The following is an 18,021-nucleotide window of genomic DNA, read 5'->3' as shown; positions in this document are numbered from 1 at the left end:
TATATGCAGTTCTGAGAATTGAACCCAGTGCCTCACAAATGCTAGGCAATGCTATACCGCTGACCTACAATCCCAGCTCCAGTTTTTAGGTTATTTTTAATAGTAAACCTAAAGTTATTTAAAATTTCAAACTAAGTAGGACATCTTTGGATAAGAACACAAAATTTAGAATCTTTATGCAGCATTACTTTGAAATTAGGATTAGATTTCAAGGGGCTTTATGATCAAGCATATTTTAAAACTACCTAAAATGAAGTTCCACATTAGTTGCCCACCTTGTCAGGGTATTACGGATATGCTCATTAATGTGTAATTTAAATTTTGAAATATTACTTAAATTCTAAGGGAAAAGATATGCAAATAAGAAGTCAATATATTTTATTTAGAATAGCTCACTTAAAATCTTTCTACTGCATTTTGATAACAAGTTTTAAAGAACGATTATTTCACGAAGCAAGTGATGACAAGAAAGAGAAACTCAGTGCCAATTTGGCAAAGAATGCTCCTATGTGTCAACATCTGTGCGTAATTGGATATACTGGGAAACTGCCACGTGAAACGACCTGTCTATGAACACATTAGAGATACTCAAGGCATCCAGTAAAACTGAGAGGACCAAAGACCTTGCTTTTCTCAAAATCTCACAATAATCTCAAAATTTCAATAACTAGGCACAGATCTCCACTAACACCATATAGTAGGGAGACAGATTGAAAGAATCAAGAAGAAGGGGCTGGATCCCTCACCACTAACACTACTAATAACAAAGTGACAAATGCAAACATCTATACTTCTTTCCACACTGATTCAGCTGATTTCTTTGGTTAGAATTCAAGGTTTGCTATCATGGTTACTCAGAGGAATCCAGGTGCTGTGGATTGCTTGGGGTGCCATGGAAAGGCTATGGGGGTGGGAGCACAGATGTGGATGTCAACGCTGTCTAGCTGGACTCCTGGCCTAGTGCTCTATGACCCCAGGCAAAGGAAACCTCTCAGCCTTGTTCAGGTCTTCTGAAAAATGGGCCATGATGCTTTTTGGTAGGTCATTGTGAGGATTAAATGAACGGTATTTGAAAAGAGCTTGGCACTAAGCATTGGACCTTTAATTTTCCTTTTGCTGAGTAAAAAGGTTAATGGGTTTTTCTAGTAAATAACTGAATTGACAACATTTTGATAGCACATATATATGGCCTAAATTAGAACACAGAAACTACAAAAACCTACCCAGTTCGGAGCGATCTGTTAAATATCCCAATCAAAGAGAGAATTGACAACATAACAGCAAGGAAGACCATGCCCGATAAAAGTCCAATGTCTTGCCTGTTGTCTAATGAAAGGAAAGAAAAATAATTTTAACTGAGCATTAGCGTTCATCTGATGCCAGCAGTATTGTTCTCTCTACTCTGTTCAAAGTGAAGGTCACTATTCTCAAAGGAAGAGGAAAAGCGGAGGCAAAGACCACCTATGCCTTGGGCTATGAAGCGACTGCTCTTTCAGAATGCATGACAAGACTCCAGGAAACAGCCTTATTGGTTTGGGAAAATTGGACTGATGTCTCTGGTATCCGCAGGTTTGTAGAAGTGCATCTCCAGCAGATGTGGTCAGCTTGTGCATGCATATTTCATTTAAAAACATTTAGTAATGAACCTCATTTGGTTTGTTTGACACAGGTGAGAATTCCCAATTGCCTGTGACAAGGTCTAATGCTGGCCACCATCACAACTGGGATTGTTTGTGTTTTGTTTTGTTTTTTAACCTTTTATGTGAGACAGAAAATCTGTGTGCAACTTCTCGTCATTCTTTATGAAATTTTTCCTGCTGAGAAAGGACATTCACTCTACCTAGAACAATAGATGGCATAAGAAAAAAAAATCAACATTGCTATAGTCCTATACTTATTTTAGAAACAATGCTGTTCTTGCATTTTGGCATTGAGTTAATTTCCTTTAAATAATTAAAATAACTTATTCAGCATGTGTTACCCACCACACTTATCACATTTTTCTCCCTAGTACATGAGAAAACCTGATATTCAAATATAGAAGGTAGCTGAGACATGACTTAGATTGGACTTTTCTCTAGAGCCATGCTGGGTTTTGGCCTCCCCGTGGTCCTCTGTCCTCCCTCACTACCTCTTTTCAAATACAAACCAGGAAACACATACTATATTGCCCCCACCCTAGTTATTGCTCTTCTGTGTTTGCTATGCCTTTTGGGATCTCCAGACTGACCAGCTTCTCTCTTAAACCCAATTGGCAAGCAGGCACCTGTGTAGCTTTATCTTCAAATCCCAATGGAATAGGACACTGGTGTTTTCCCAGAGCTAAAGATCCGTGGATGAATATTTCAAGCCACTAAAGGGATTATGGACTGCCGAGTTCCTTGGATTGAGAACTCCCCAATTATCATGATGCTGGAAGAAGGGGTCTAAGAAGTGGGGAGGAGAAACCAAGAGCTGAGTTGAACTCTGCCATTTACCAGTTCTGGGACTGTGGGGCATAATTGTAAACATGTTGAGGCTCAGGTTCCCTCTTCCATAAAATAGGGATTTTCATATCTATCTAGTAGAACTGCCTTGAGTTCTTGGCCTCCACAATTCTAACAAAATTATCAAGTTGCATGTCTTTATAGACATCCATAATTAGGAATCTGCACTGATCTTGAACACTTGGCTCATGACTGATTTGCATCTACAAATTCAGGGTGCCTTCACCCTGTCTGGTGTTTCTTTGTAACACTTAGCCACCACCTGGTTTTCTTGTTGTTTTTGTTGGTTATTTTTCTCCTCTATCTAGAATGGAAGCTCCACGAAGATTGGGGGCTTTGATATTCTTCCTCTTCTTCTTCTTTTTTCACTACTAATTTCCCATCACTCAAACTAATACCTGGCACTTAAGAGTTGTTTACTGAATATTTATTGAATGAATCAATGAAGGTGCAAGGAATGTCAACAGAAGCTGTAGAAGTTCTTACACGGGTCCAGTCAGATCTCTATGCAAAGAGACAAATGGTCTACCATGTTGAAACAGTCATGCCAAAGTTTTTCAGTCTGAAACTTATATTTAGAGTTTCACTTGCCCATGGTTACAGTTTAGATGTGAGGTGTCCTCCAGTAGTGCCTGTGTTACTGCAGAAATGTTCAGAGGTAAAAAATGATTGGATTGTGAGAGCTGTAACCTAATCACTCCATACTAGTTTGAATGAACAGACTGGGTGTAAACTATAGGCAGGCAGGACATGGCTAGGGTGTGTCAATGGGGGCGTGCCTTGGGAGGGAGCAACTTACCTCTCCTAGGTCCTTCTCCCAAGCCTTATCTTAGGCTCAGAGCAATGGAGTAGGCCATCTATGAACTGAGAACTTCGAAACTATGAACCCCAAATATATTTTCCTCCTCTAAGTCATTCTTGTTGGGCATTTTGGTTATAGCAATGCAAAAGCTACTTAAAGTACCTATTACACAACCTAATCTAATATTTTTAAATATTTTATTTAATCTGATATTTTAAAATATTTTAAAGCACCCATTACACAACCTAATCTAATATTTTCTCATGCCTAAAACATTTAATTATGCTCATCAGCAGAAACATACCCAGTCATATCAACAAATTAAATGGGAGCTACTTGGGTATGAGGAAGAGCACAGATTTCAGGATTTAAAAGAACAGTATTTGAATTTTTATCTGTCCCTTAGCAGCTGTGTGACCTTGGACTCATTCCTCCATCCCTCAGAGCTTTGGTTTTCATCATTTACAAAATAGATCCATAACACTTATCTCACCAGATTGTTTTGAAGATTGAAAAGATGATGTATATAAAACTCCTAGCACATGGTAGACAGAGAGTGGCATATTTTTAGAAGTTTTTGGGACTTGAGACCCAGCACCTACCTACTGAGATGAAAATCTGTTCAACTCACTGTAAAAGTTGGCAAAATCCACCTAAGCCTCTCCTTTACTTTAATTTTAAACATATTTTCGTACTTTGCCGAGTATTTTTCTATAGAAAGCATATGGCATATCTTATTGCCCAGAAACTCATGCCTGCCATGTGAATTTTTCAGTGTGGGGGTTAAAATGGGTGGTTACTGAAGACTCTGAGAAAAGCCTCCGTGTTATTTTCTTACCAGAAGTAAGGTGTCCTTTTAAGGTGGAAGAAATGAGAAGGTCAGAATTCCGAGTATCACGCTGAAAAGATTTTGGTGTGACCTGGGGGACTTAAAAAGAAAAGAACATCAAGAAAAGAGCACTCAGGTGGCTCCGTGTCTTCAGAGACTCTCTTCCCTTGCTCAGAGATGATTAAAGTCAACCAGTAACCTTCATAGGCTTGAAGGGTGGAATAAAAGCAATGGCCTGCAAGTGTGTCTTTTCTCTTTTTTTTTTATTTAATTTGGTAAATCTCCAAGGAGGAAATATTGCAAGGACAATTAAAAACCGCTGAGGGTTTGTGAAATTTCAGGGTGTGTCCACTAATTTCATGAGGCTTCTAGGCAACAAATAACTAGGAGCTTTATTTCACTGAGCCAGAAAAATGCACAATAATTGGTTTCTACTTGATTCCTTCCAATAGATGATGCAATAAGGTTTAAATTTCCTTAAGGGCCTTGGAGATGTGTCACTTTGGGCCTTTGTGCAATCTTTGGGAAGCTGTTCGCCCCCTCTTGGCTTCCCACAAGAAGCTCAGTTTTGATTAGCAGACACTTTGGGGTTGTAACACAGGGGTGGAATGTCATTAATGACTCCTCTCTGCTCCTTTCCCAATGGCAAGGATCCTGGCCGGCCCTGCCTAGTCATGAGGGCTGTCTGAGGCTTGTTAATGAAGGCCTCCAATCAGGAATGGGTGAACAGTCTTGGCAGCTAACTCACTTTAAGTCAGAACACAAGAGTCCCAGAGAGATCTTGCCAGTCCGGCCCTTTCTGATACTTAGAAGCTGCCAGAGGTGACTTCAAGGACACAATTCTATCAGTTATCAGAAGACATTTCTGAAGATGGTTTTAAGTTCTGCATCTCCAGGATCCCCTCAAGCCCTTATTTACTCAGTCAGTATTCACATTTTTCTTTTCAAAATATTCTTCTTGGTCCAGGCAGGAATCACAACTTAAGGTATCCTTAACTGTCACTGAGATATCACAGGATTATATAATAAGCTATGTGGCCCACAAGATTTTTCTTTGAGAAATAGAGCATACATTTTTTAGTGAAAAAATTCCTATGGGTTTTTGGAAATTTTTGAGAAAGTCTAATTTGGGTGCAGGAACAAGTTCTATTGAAGGGCTGTTCTCTAAGAACAATAGGGCAGGGAATTTTAGAAGATGAAAACATTGTAAAAGCCAAAAGTTCTTTCCTGTGTTTTTATTCTGGCTTCTCTACAGCAAAAGGAAAGTGTTTCCTGTGAATATGGCTTCTCAATACTTTACTAAATTTCTTTTTCTCCCTGGTGTAGGGCTCCATCAAACTCTGAAGGGTTAAGGTTGTACCCTAACCGTGGGCAGCCAGGTTCACGCATCTAAATCTCCGGTTAACAAGCCAATGTTCATTCTCGGAGAGCACAAGCTGGAGTGTGTATTTGCCTTAATTTGAAATTTTAACAGTAGAAATAATACCTTAAAATGCAACAAGATTTTCAAGTTGGCAGCCCATAAACATATAAATAAAACAAAAATAATTCTGCAACCTATGTTTATAGGTTGCAGAATTATTTTTATTTTAACTTTTGTTATTTTAAAATTTGCATTTTTATTTAAAAGTGATAAATAGTGTTGTTGGTTCTCAATTCAGTTGAATATAATTCTGCTTTATAAATTACAGGTGATTATTTGGCATTGAAACTTCATTTAGTTATTATTTGGCATCATATAAAAAATAATTTTCACATCTGACTAGGGCTTTATTAGCCCTAATAAAGAATAAATGCAATCTTCCTTTAGGGTCTATTTGCTATCAGACTTTCAAATCAACCAGATGCATTCATTTAAATTAGATTAAATTAAAGTTACTTAAAAGAGGTGCTTAATTATCAGAGGGTAATTTTACAAAGAATCAGATATATGAAGTAACATAACTTGTAAACAAGATTATCAGAGACAAAATCAAGTCAATAACAAAATTTTTAATCATGGGACTGAAACAAAGCCAGAGACCGTATTCTTCGTGGCATACTGCCACCAAGTGGCTAGGTCATTTCTTTTTAAATTATACTTAACATTTTTCATTAAAAAGCAAAATTTATAACAGAGAGAAATACTTTTAACAAGAAAAAAGGAGAGAAAAAGAAAATACTTTCATATCCTCAGTTTGTCAGTTATTTTATAGTATTTTCAAACATTTTAACATATGATGAAAGCATTCCCAAAAATGATGTGCCCAGGAGCATGCACACACATACACAAAAAGATTCCTTTACAACTGAAATACATATCAGCTGTAATGGTCAGGATATTTTCTAAAGTGCTAGAAAAACCCGGAGATATTTTCATTATTTGTGTAGTATGTGCAGTGTTAAGGTCACAATTGGGACAATTCTATTTATGCCACAGGAAGTTAAATATGCCCATTACTTTCACAGGAGTGTACTCAGAAAACCTACCTCGTCTCTAATTTGGGGAATCTGGGAAAATTTTTTATATGGTTTATATGCACTGATATTGAACTTTAAAGTTAGCCTTATAGAAGACAATGTGTTTGAAGGGAATTTAGAGTGGTTTCAAACAAGACATGTAGTTTCTTAAAACTTAAAGCATATCATAACTATATTCTTTAGCCCAACAGATACCAGGCTAAATTAATCAAATCCATTCAAAAGGACCTGGTTTTAGTAATAATGAATTACATTTATTTCTTAGAGGCAATGCCAGATCATCTCCATGGCTTTTCTCTCTGTCTAGTGAGGGGCAAAGTGTGATTTGTTATCCTTTTGAAGCAACCATTTAATGAGTACTAATTATGTTCTAGGTAACATATTATTCTTTACATGCTGACTCTCATTTAATTTTCATAGCAACTCAATCATGTAGATAATGCTATTGTCTCATTTTATGGATGAGAAAACAAAAACTCACGGTAAGTAACTTGCCTGATGTCACTGAGGTAGAGGTTGAAGAATGGAAATTCCCATTTGTTCTGACATGTAGTTTGTTCTGGTCGCTAGTCCCTTTAATTAATAACCTGGGTTCTGCAGCAGGATAGCTCAGGGTGTGGTGCACAGTCAGCCCTCCAAGCAACCTTCCCAGGCTGGAGCTTAGCATTGCTCTTCTGGGGCCACTCATGGCGGGTAGAGCTGCTGGCCTCTGGGGCTCCAGACCCCACCACTGTGGGCTACAATTCTGGGCTAACCCAGTTAGCACTGATTCTTTGAATCTTCAGCCCAGGATTATTTTCTTCCCAAAAATCAACTGTTTGATTGTACAAGTAATATGTGCTAATTATAGGATGCTCAAAAATATAGAAAAGTATGGAGATGCATTAAACAACTTTATTTTTATTCTCCAACTAGAAGTAATCATTTTTAATATTTGTTAACAGAATTTTTTTTGTGTGTATCTGTACCCTGGTGGAGATCATACTCGTTAATAAATGTTGTGCTCTGCCTTTTTCATTCAACATTTCCTTATTTTATTAAAAATTGTTTGAGGGCTGGGGCTGTAGCTCAGTGATAGAACTCTTGCCTAGCATGTGTGAAGCACTGGGTTTGATCCTCAGCAACACATAAAAATAAATAAATAAAAGGTCCATCTACAACTAAGAAAAAATTTTTAAATTGAGACATTATCATTATCATTATTATTAATATTATTAGGGATATTTGAGATTTTATCACGTTTATACTGAGTTTATTCAGTTATAGTCATACTGAGAAACTGTACACCATGGTAGTTTCAAACACCAACTGTGAACTCAAATGAAACTAGGTCAAAGTCCTGCATCCACTAGTTGGAGGAGTATGGTTCTGGCAAATTGTTTAACCCTTCTATGACTCAGTTTCCTCATTTGTAAAATTGGATAATAGCAGTGCTTCACATTTAAGATTTAATTAGATAGTACATATCTAGCAACTCAGTACCATGTTTTATATCAATTAAAACCCTAATAAGCATTAGTTATTGCTATTGTGAGACTTACAGATTGTTTTCAAATTCTTACTATTATGATTAGCTTTAGGATAAATATCGTTGTACATAAACTTCCTTTCCACATCTCTTGATTTCCATATCTTGGATTATTTCCTTAGGGCATACTTTTAAAAGTAAAATTACTGGGCCAAAGAGTCTTAACACCTAAGAGGTTTCTTTATTTACCTATGTCTTTGCCAACCTTGTGTCAAAGCCATGGTAATCAAGGCCTGCCTCATAAATGCTTTGATTAGAAATAAGACATGGATCTTTTTAAGACTTTCTTTCAGAAGATTCTAGATGTTCAAGAAGAGGAATCATAGTAAAAATAAAATAATAATTAAAGACAAAGGGTGTGTTTTCAAAATCATTGGAGTTTTTTGCTCCCATCCTACTTTTGTTAAATACAAACATCTCTTTCTGGCTTCTCTCTAATCTTTTTCTTTGGGTGCTCTACTGTACCACAGTATTTAAGAAAACAGCAATTTCTCCAGGCCAGACCAGTTTAGCCCTGTGGTTGGAATTCACCATTATTTGTTCAGACAGTGGTCACACTTATCAAGTAGGCACCAGAAGCCCAGGGCAGAGAAAATGAAATGTCAGCAACACACTCATTACCACACCTTGAAAAACAAGTCGAAAACAGTGAATCATGGAGGAGATGAATGGATTATGTCAACCATATATATATATATTAAGGTGTGCAGAGAAATATCCAAGGGACTATCTTCATTCATATATTCCTAGGCTGTGAGCTCTTTTTATCTTCAGAGAGAAGGGGGTACAAAATGTACAGATGGCAGTTATATTACTAAGGCAAAGAATAAAAGGAGGAAAAGGTAAAAAGCAGCAATCAACCGGAAAATTTCCCTCAGTGGTATGGACCATATATAGATGAGGGCCTGATGCTGAGGTGTAGCACAACTCAATGTGTGAGAATGGGGAGCCTTCCACACCTACCAGTAGTCAAAGATCTTTCAAAAGTACAGCCCTGCTCTCCAGCAATGCTTGTCCTAATTCCTGAGTCCAAAGAGTCTGATAAATATTTGCCATTTTTTGATTTGCCCAACACCAGGACTTACTTCCTTGTGGACATTCTAACATAGGTCAGAGGCAAGTAGGGCTTTTCTCTTCAGAAGTCTTGGGGAAATAGATACTCCCTCTCTGCACAGCTGGCAAATAGCTTAAGCAGATGACCTAAGGCTAGCTAGTCAGAAGCCAGCTCCCTCAACTCCCAGACTTTGAATGTAGATAGGTAACATGCAGCTTCAGGAAACCACATAGTACCCAATATGTATGCAGTAGCTATAGCCATATCCAGGGGCTGGTGACAGCAGCAGCAGTGGGCTTTACAACACAGGGCAGGCACATGTGCCAGCTGTAGGGTTCTCACCAGGTTCCTCCTAGACTTATTCTGGCTCCTGCTCACACATGCATCTCCTCATGCCCTTTTCACCAGCCTTTCTACTGATTTTCAGCTGTCTTTCCAATGATTCCCTTTCTGCTTAAGATAAGCAGAGTTGATTTTTTTTTTTTTTTTTTTTTTGCTTGCACCAAATCACCTCTGGCTAGTCAAAAGTGCAATTGTCAGTGGTGGATGGATTGGTGAGATGTGGTAGAACAAATCATGGCCTCTTTAAGATGTCCATATCCTAAACCCTGAAAACTATGAATTGGCTACCTTATCTGGCATGAAGGACTTAGAATGGGGTCACTATCCTAGGCTATATGGGTAGATTGAATGAAATAACAAGTATCCTTGTAAGAAGGAGGCAGAAGGATGAGAGTCAGAGAAAGAGACTGAAAGATGCTGCACCTGTCACATTGAAGGTGGAGGATGGGGCCACAAGCCAACAAATGCAAGCAGCCTTAGAACTTCCAGAAGAAACACAGCCCTGTTCACACCTCAATTTTAGTCCTGTGATACTGATTTTGGATTTCTATGAACTACAGGATAATACAATTTTGCTGTTTTAAACTATTCAGTTTGTGATAATTTGGTACCACAACAATAGGAACCTAAAACAGGAGGTTACTACTTCATCATGGAAAAGCTTAATCTTTATCTTCTATGAACAGATGGCAAACCTCAGAGAAATTGTGGAACTCTTCTGAGTTGTTTTTTAGTCTCAGAAGCTTGGTGATTTATTAGATTCAGGATCCAAAGAAATTTAAATAAAACCCAAATGTAAAGTCTCAATGTATTAGTATTTCAGGAAACAATGTGTGTCTATTTAACACGTTTAGCAACCAAGAACTACATATTATGCCAATCTTGGACAAAAGGTCTCAAAAGCAAAACATAAAAAAAAGCTGTGGATGTAGCTCAGTGGTAGAGAGTCCCTGGGTTCAACCCCCAGTTCTGCAAAAATTAAATATGTAAAGAAAGAATCTATAAATTTATTGTTCATCTCCATATGAATGAATCACCAAACTTCTCATTATGAATAACAGCACTTTTGAAAAACACTTCATGTGCCACCATCAAATTTGTATTGTATTTAATATCACCGCTATTTTGTTCCACTGACATAATATTTGGTTTTTCTCTTCTAGCCACAAACACTCCTGAAGTATTAATGAGAGCTTTCAAGAGTCACTGCTAAGCAGCAACCAGTACTTTGATGAGAACAAAGTACAATGTGGCATATAGCTCTGCTCCTACTTGCCCTCCTCTGGAAAATTGTCAAAAAAAAAAAAAAAAAAGCATACTATGATTTCTCTGGGAAACTTCTGCAACTTGCAATTCAAGCAAGCTAATTAGTCATTATGAAATGTGAATGCCCTTCCCTCAGGCCTGAGACTTATTAAAGGGATCAAAGGCCAGTACCCTTTTTTTTTCCCCCATTACAAAGGGTTCTGTGTTACAGTGCAGAATTGAAAACCACTCCTACCTAGAAGTGGTTGTTTCACCTTTTTATCTTTGGTTATGGTGAGTTTAGGGAGTTGACTTTCACATTCTCAGTGTTGGTTTTCTATGCACTGACAAAAGAATCTTTTCCCCTTTGGGGCATCTTCTGCGCTACTTCAAGACCCCAGGGATTTTTAGAGTGGCTGACAGGTTGGTGGGTTAGAAGCTCCACCTGCAGCAGCTCTTCATGGTCCTCAGGATCAGCTGCAGCCTCACCTGAAGAGGCAGGGCAGGGTGTAGGCTAAAGAGGTCATTTTACCACTGGTTAACTGGAGCAGCTGACCCACAATTCTGTTCCTCTGATGATCCTGCTCTGTTGAGGTGAGCAGCGGTGATAGAGACTCAGGAAAAACAGGGAAGAGAGAAGTGGCCAGTTGGCAGCAGAGATAATTACCTTAGATTCTCACATGACCAAATTTTTCTGCTTCCTGAGTGTCCATTATTTCCAAGGGGATGAGTTGGGCAACCAGACCTCCCCATTTGGATCCACCTTTCCTGCCTGTACCCTGCATTATCTGTAAGATACTCTCTTCCCTCTTATATGGTGTGTCTAACTTCTAGAACAGTGGTTCGTACACTTTCCTGAAAAAGTGTCACTTGGTAAGAGGCCCAGGAATCTGCATTTTAAGCAAGCTTACAGGTATTATAATGCAGAGGGCCCATGGCTCCCACCCTCAGAAACACTATGTTCTAGATATTTTACTGGACCAGGACCAGATAGAAAACCACAGGGTGAATTGCCTGTGGCAATCTTGTCATGGTCAAGGTCACCTTCTCTTCACCTCTACTACATCCTCATCTAATTTTCCTTCCCGTGCCTGATTCAAAGTTCCTGGAGTCCTGTGCTTCATTCTCAATGCCTCAACCCAGAGCTGCTTCCACATGTATTCTCGACAAAGTAGAAATAGCTGATAACATCTTGAGATTCTTTTCTCATGTTTCTGCATTTTTCATAACAAATCCTACATTAGAAGTGAAGTTCTGTTGGCATAGTTTAATTATTAGGTAATGTGTAGGGGAGGATTTGGTTAGGTGGTTTGGGTGGGGTTGACATAGAACCTTCCTAGATCTCTTAGGAAGGTGACCAGCAGGGCTATAAATGATGTGGGTGCTGGAGTCCCACAGACTGAGTTATACCGTGGCTTCACTGTCTACCAGCTTTACAGGTTTGGTAAAATTTCTCAGGTCTCAACTACCTTCCTCCGTACCAAGGAATAATAATTACAATCCTTTTATAGGATTGCAGTGGTAAACAGCAAGCCACACATAAATTACTTATCATGATGCCCAGTACATAGTTAGCATCCAATAAATGTTTGCTATTATAATTTATTGTCTTGGAGATACCTGGAGTCCAGTCCATCACTTAAATTGGCCTCTTGTTGTTAAACCAGGATAGAATAAAATGGATGTCTAACCCAGAGAAACCTTTTCTGTGTGTTTGCTAAAACCTGATGGTCTAAGGGATTGATTCTCTTTTTCTTCTTTAGTTATAAGATTTTGTTTTCCATTAAAGATCAAATACTTTGAGGAAGGAAAAGACATTAAGTCTTGTAAGTTATTTTACTCTTACTATAAATGACTGGTTTGGTTTTTTTTATTTTTATATTATTTTTTTAGTTGTGGATGGACACAATACTTTTTTTTTTTTCTTATGTGGTGCTGAGGATGGAACCCAGTGCACCATATGTGCTAGGGAAGAGCTCTACCCTGAGCTACAACCCCAGCCCCATTTGGTTTCTTCCTGAAACCAAAATTTTGCTTTTTTTCCCCTACATTTTTTTATTGGTGCATTATAGCTGTACATATGCTTTTAAATTTACTCCCCCTCCCTGAGAATTGAACTGAGGGACCTCTGCCACTAAGCTGCATTCCCAACCCTTTTTCTTTTTTCTTTTGAGACAAGATCTTCAAAAACTGCCTAGGCTGCCCTCGAATTTGCAATTCTACCTCAGACTCCCAAGTAATCACAATTACAGGTATTTTTTGGTCTCTCTTTCTTTTTTAAATATTACTGTGTATCAAACACAAAGATTTTGCCATGATAGGCAAGTGCTTTACCACTGAGTTACATCCCCAGCTTGAGACCAGGTTTTAAAGACCAAAAAATAAAAAATAAATAAATAAATCTTTTTCCAGAAGGAAAGCAATACAGAAGAATGCAGGGGCTGCAGAACAAGTCATTCCTCCTTCAGAATTTGTCCTGCTCTCCTAGCTGGATGTAATTTTGAAAACATGCTGTATTGAGATGAATCAAATCATTGATTTGCAAATAAGAATCTTAGAGAATAAAACAGGAAATTACTGCATGGAGGAAACGTTACCGTCTGGATTGCATTTCTTCACAAATAAACTTTATTACTGGGAACATTTGGTTGGTAAAAAAAGCCTCATTCTCAAAGAAATTGGTCAACTAAAGTAATATAGGAACTATTTCTTTTTAGTGTTTTTCAATCATAAGGCAATTTATACGTCAGATGTGAAGTTTGGTTCCTACTGCTTCAATTTGTGTTTTTATTTATAATGCTATGTAACTTATGCAATTATTATGCTTGATTTTCATTTTCTGTCTTCTTTAGAATGAGACTTCTTCAAGTCAGGGATCTTTGTCTCCTTTGTTTGTTGAGGTTCCCAAGCACCTAGGAAGTGCCTGGCATGTAGCAGAGGCTAAATGAGTCCTTCATGAATAAGTGGATAACTGCCTTTCCATGGATATCTTTTTGTAAAAACCAATCACTACTAAAGATGTGCTAAAAAGCCATTGGTAGCATGCATCAACATCTCAAAACGTGCTTAACTCTTAATTCAAAAATTTCTTTAGACCAAGAGAAATGGGAGTTTATATGCAAATCTATTCAAAGAAGTTTATTGAAAATAAAAAACCTAGATATTGTTTAAATAAAGAAATGATTAAATGAATCATAGTACATTAAAAAACTAGAATGCTGTGCAGCCATTAAATAGGGTTTTAAAAACTCTACAAGGTGAATTAAGTGAGCAAATCAGTATACAAAACAGTATATACACCATAGCACCAACCATTAAAAAATAGGTGCATAGAAAAAAGTTAGTATTAAATTCATTAAAATGTAAATAGCAGGTACTTCTAAGCTGTATATTATGATAGACTTGCATTGCTTTTACAAACAGAAAAGAAATGTTTTTAAAAAGATTTAATATTTGTACTTTCCCTGACACATTTTCACTGTTTCTAATTTAATATGTCTTAGAAAGAGATTGTGTCAAGAGAATAACTATGGTTCCCCTCAGCCAACACGCAGAACTTGGATGAATGAAAGTTTTCAGGGATATTTAATTTTACCCCTTGAGTGATTTTTATTCTTAGGAAACAAAGGATTTTAAGTTTAGATTGTTGTAGGGTAGCTTTGGTATTCTTAGTCTCTTGTATCTCCAATTGAAAATTTTATCCTTAAAGAAAAACATTTGCAGTCTTTTACTGAACTTGTAGAATATTCATATTGTTTTCCCTTTCACTTTGATGTATGTGCTGAAAAATCTGATGAGGCTGCTGAGGGGTGGTGGGGAGAACACAAAGTGTTTGAGTAATTAGGTGCTATCATGCTATTTAGCAAGCCATGCCTCAGTTTTTGCATTTGTAAAATGGTGTTAATTACATGGTTGATGTAAAAATCAAACAAGCTTATATACAGTAGTACTTTGTAAGTGGTAAGTAAATGTTAGTTATCATTTTGAATAATCTTGCTAAATAATTCTTGATTTCACTTAAAAATATTAAATTACCAACTAAATTATATAAGTTGGTATCTAAAGTTGTAAGAATTCTTAGAAATATCAACTCAAAACAGAATACTTGAAGTTATAAATTAACTTTCAAAAGAGAGAACTGATAATTCATTATTGAAAATAATTCCATTGATAATGTATTTCTGTATTTTTATCATCTGGGCATTAGGGGGCGCCAAAAGAACTCTTTGGTTACTTTGGCTCTTGGCTCCCTCTACTTATTTGGCAGCCATGAATATTTATAATGTATGTCAAAGTGCTTTGAAAATATAAAACACAATTACAAGACGTTAAATAAAGATGATGTTAACAGTACTGTGATTATAATTAAAGCCTTTTTTGGGGGGGGTACCAGGGATTGAACCCAGAGGGGCTTGGGCCCTATTTATTTATTTATTTATTTATTTATATTTTTTGAGACAGAGTCCCTTGATAAATTGCTTAGGGCCTCACTAAGTGCTGAGGCTGGTTTATTAAATTGTGATTTTCTTGACTCAGTCTCCTGAGCTGCTGGGATTACAGGTGCACGATCAAGCCTAGCCAGTCCTTCATTTCTGAAAAGAAACATTGTAACCTGACATATAAACTACCTACAGTAGGGAGACAGCTTCAGTTTATGGGGACATTAAGGACTATTACAACAACTATAATAGATTTATTTTATTATTTGCTACCATTAAACTCCATTTAATTACAAATTGTTATTGAGTGACATGAATAAATGTATATGAAATTAAACTAATAATCTTTGGAATAGGAAAATTTCTAAGGATCATCTAGACCTTGTTGAGAACTAATTAATCCCACGTTTAAGTGCTTTATCTCCCAATTGCTTTGCATATAGTAGTATTTATCAATACTTATATTGATATTATTTGATTTGTGTCTCTTTTAGAAGAATATATATTTTTAATTCTTAATGTTTTTCAAAATAAGATCTTAGATAATTACATGCTTTGCAATCACCCAGTGTTTGTAAGAAATTCTGATCTGTGAGAACCTCCCACCCACTACTTGTGGATCAAACTCTTTGGGGTGCAGGGATTATTAACACCTTCTTAAACAAGTGCCCCTAGTTAGTTCTTATGCCCAGGAATATTCAAGAACCAATTTGTAATTTGCTGTCAAAGCAAAAGAATGATTTACCACTTACCTGGAATATTTTGTCAATTTTGGTAGAAGTTAAGCAGAAAAAGTGTATGCACTTAGAAAAGAATCGAAGGACAGAAGAAGAGACTTGAAGAATTAAATATGTAAGTACACTCACCTGTTTCAGGTGTTTTATAAAAAAAGGGTGAACTCCAGGGTTGCCAGTACTTTTTACCTGTTGCTTGACATCTCACTTGAAATACATACTTAATGTTTGGCTCCAAGTAGAATTCTGATTTTTGTACATATGTGAAGTTGGTGTCAAATTCTTTAATCTGAAATAGATGTGCAATAATAACCAGATGATATATATCGTGTGCTTTTAAAACAGTTATTCCACTTAGCAGCAATGTATGGAGCTGTATTCCAGGACAGCCCCTACTGTATTCCAGGACTCTTCTAGACCCTGGGAAAACAAAGGATGAAGCATTTTATATAAAATATATATAATCAAATATGTATTTTAAACATTAAGAGTGAAATTAACATTGCATGTGTTCAACAACTCTCTTTCTATATAGGCTCCTCCTAAATTTCAAGAAAGTCCAAAATGTAATACATTTTAAATATTGGAATACGTGATTTTAATGAGGAGGGGGGGATGAAGGACCTGATAGCTTTTGAAACTGCCCTAATTTAATTATTTAGATCAGGAGTTTTTTAAATGATGAGATAATTTCACTTGCTCATGATTACTTTTAGAAAAAAAAAGGTTACTCATAAGCTAAGCTATTAAATTGGCCCTTATTGCAGATTTATGCAAATTCTGGAAGACCTAGTGTATGTGCATGTGTATGTGTGTGTATGAGAAAAGAGAGAGAAACATTTGAGAATGCTGAATTAGAAAAATCCAATGGAAATAAGAAACAAAATACCTGAGTAATAGATTTACAATTGTTTTTTTTTTTTCTGGGGCATTACAACCACCAATAGAACATAATGAAAAATATGACCCCCGAACCAGTTGTTTCTGCTGGGAGAGAGGAGCCAAGGCATTTGCAGAGAATTTTCAGTGTGCTATAGTAAGTGGTTTACTGAAAAAAGTGAGGCATGATTGAAAGGCAGACATAAAATATGTCTAGAAATGCATTTATGCAATCACAAGAGAAAACAGTTGCTAGAGCCTCATGAAAGAGAAAGTTAAAACCATCAGGATAAAAAATAAACACACAATTGAAAAAGGAAGAAAAGATGAAAGCTTGGTTATCAACCTCACTCAGGGATTCTTCTTTCAAAACCCAATCTTAACGTCAATCTTTAAAACTTGTAATGCATTGAAAATGTAAAATTCATGAAAATATGTTTTGAGGATGCCGGGTTCCCTGAAAGAGATCATTCAAGTTTCCATAACTCCTGGCCCTCAGAATTGTCTGTTGTACAAATATGCCTGGAACATGGGGTCTCCTGGGATCCAAGAGAGATTTGAACTATGCTGAAGATTTGACTTTCAAATGCGCTCTGCTTGGGACCAGCTACTCTTGTGAAGGAGTCGTGATTCTCCAATATGTCACTTACTATTTTGTTTTTAGGTAAGTCTTCCTGAAGAAAAGAAATGCCCTTAAGTACAATAAGAATTCCAAATAGAAAGAATTCTTTAAAAATAAATATTACGGTGTATATGTAAAGTATACATGATACGATGGGATGTTTCACATAATAAAAAGCCTATAGTAAAACAAATTAACATATTCATCATCTCACATTGTTATCCATTTTTCTTGTTTTTGTGGCAGGAACAGCCAAAACTGACTCAGATGGCACACATCTCATGTACAATACAATTTTATTATCCACAGTCCTCGTGTTCTGTAGTAAGTCTCTAGACACTTCTTTCTTCATCCTTCATCTCTGATACTTAGTATCCTCTGAACTCTAATCCTCCCATCCCTCCATTCCTGCCCTGGGAACAACTGTTTTTGTCTCTACCTTTATAAATTTGAATTTGTTTTTATAGATTTCAAGATAAATGAGAAAGAATTTTACACAACTGTTACCAGCTGTTTCTATAATGAGGCAAATCAGGTAACTGCTTAGGGACTTGCAAAGGAGAGATGATGCCTCAAGAGGCCAAAATGATCATCGAGAGAA

The 18,021-nt window shown here is 36.8% G+C and overlaps 1 protein-coding gene across 1 annotated transcript in view; it reads right to left on the bottom strand.

Moving 5' to 3' along the window:
• Nucleotides 1-18,021, bottom strand: part of Il23r (interleukin 23 receptor) — a 60,609-nt gene that overhangs the window by 5,310 nt on the left and 37,278 nt on the right. Inside the window, exons 7-9 of the mRNA XM_005332372.4 lie at nucleotides 16,052-16,208; nucleotides 4,127-4,216; nucleotides 1,224-1,326 (exon numbers count right to left, since the gene is read on the bottom strand). Of these exons, the coding sequence (XP_005332429.2) occupies nucleotides 1,224-1,326; nucleotides 4,127-4,216; nucleotides 16,052-16,208 (350 nt within the window). The remainder of the gene's footprint in view (nucleotides 1-1,223; nucleotides 1,327-4,126; nucleotides 4,217-16,051; nucleotides 16,209-18,021) is intronic.

This window comes from Ictidomys tridecemlineatus, chromosome 11 (assembly GCF_052094955.1).
Source record: "Ictidomys tridecemlineatus isolate mIctTri1 chromosome 11, mIctTri1.hap1, whole genome shotgun sequence".
In the NCBI taxonomy this organism is placed as follows: Eukaryota; Metazoa; Chordata; class Mammalia; order Rodentia; family Sciuridae; genus Ictidomys; species Ictidomys tridecemlineatus.
The sequence above is the reverse complement of the archived record's forward strand: the minus strand, read 5'-3'. Positions and strand labels throughout refer to the sequence as shown.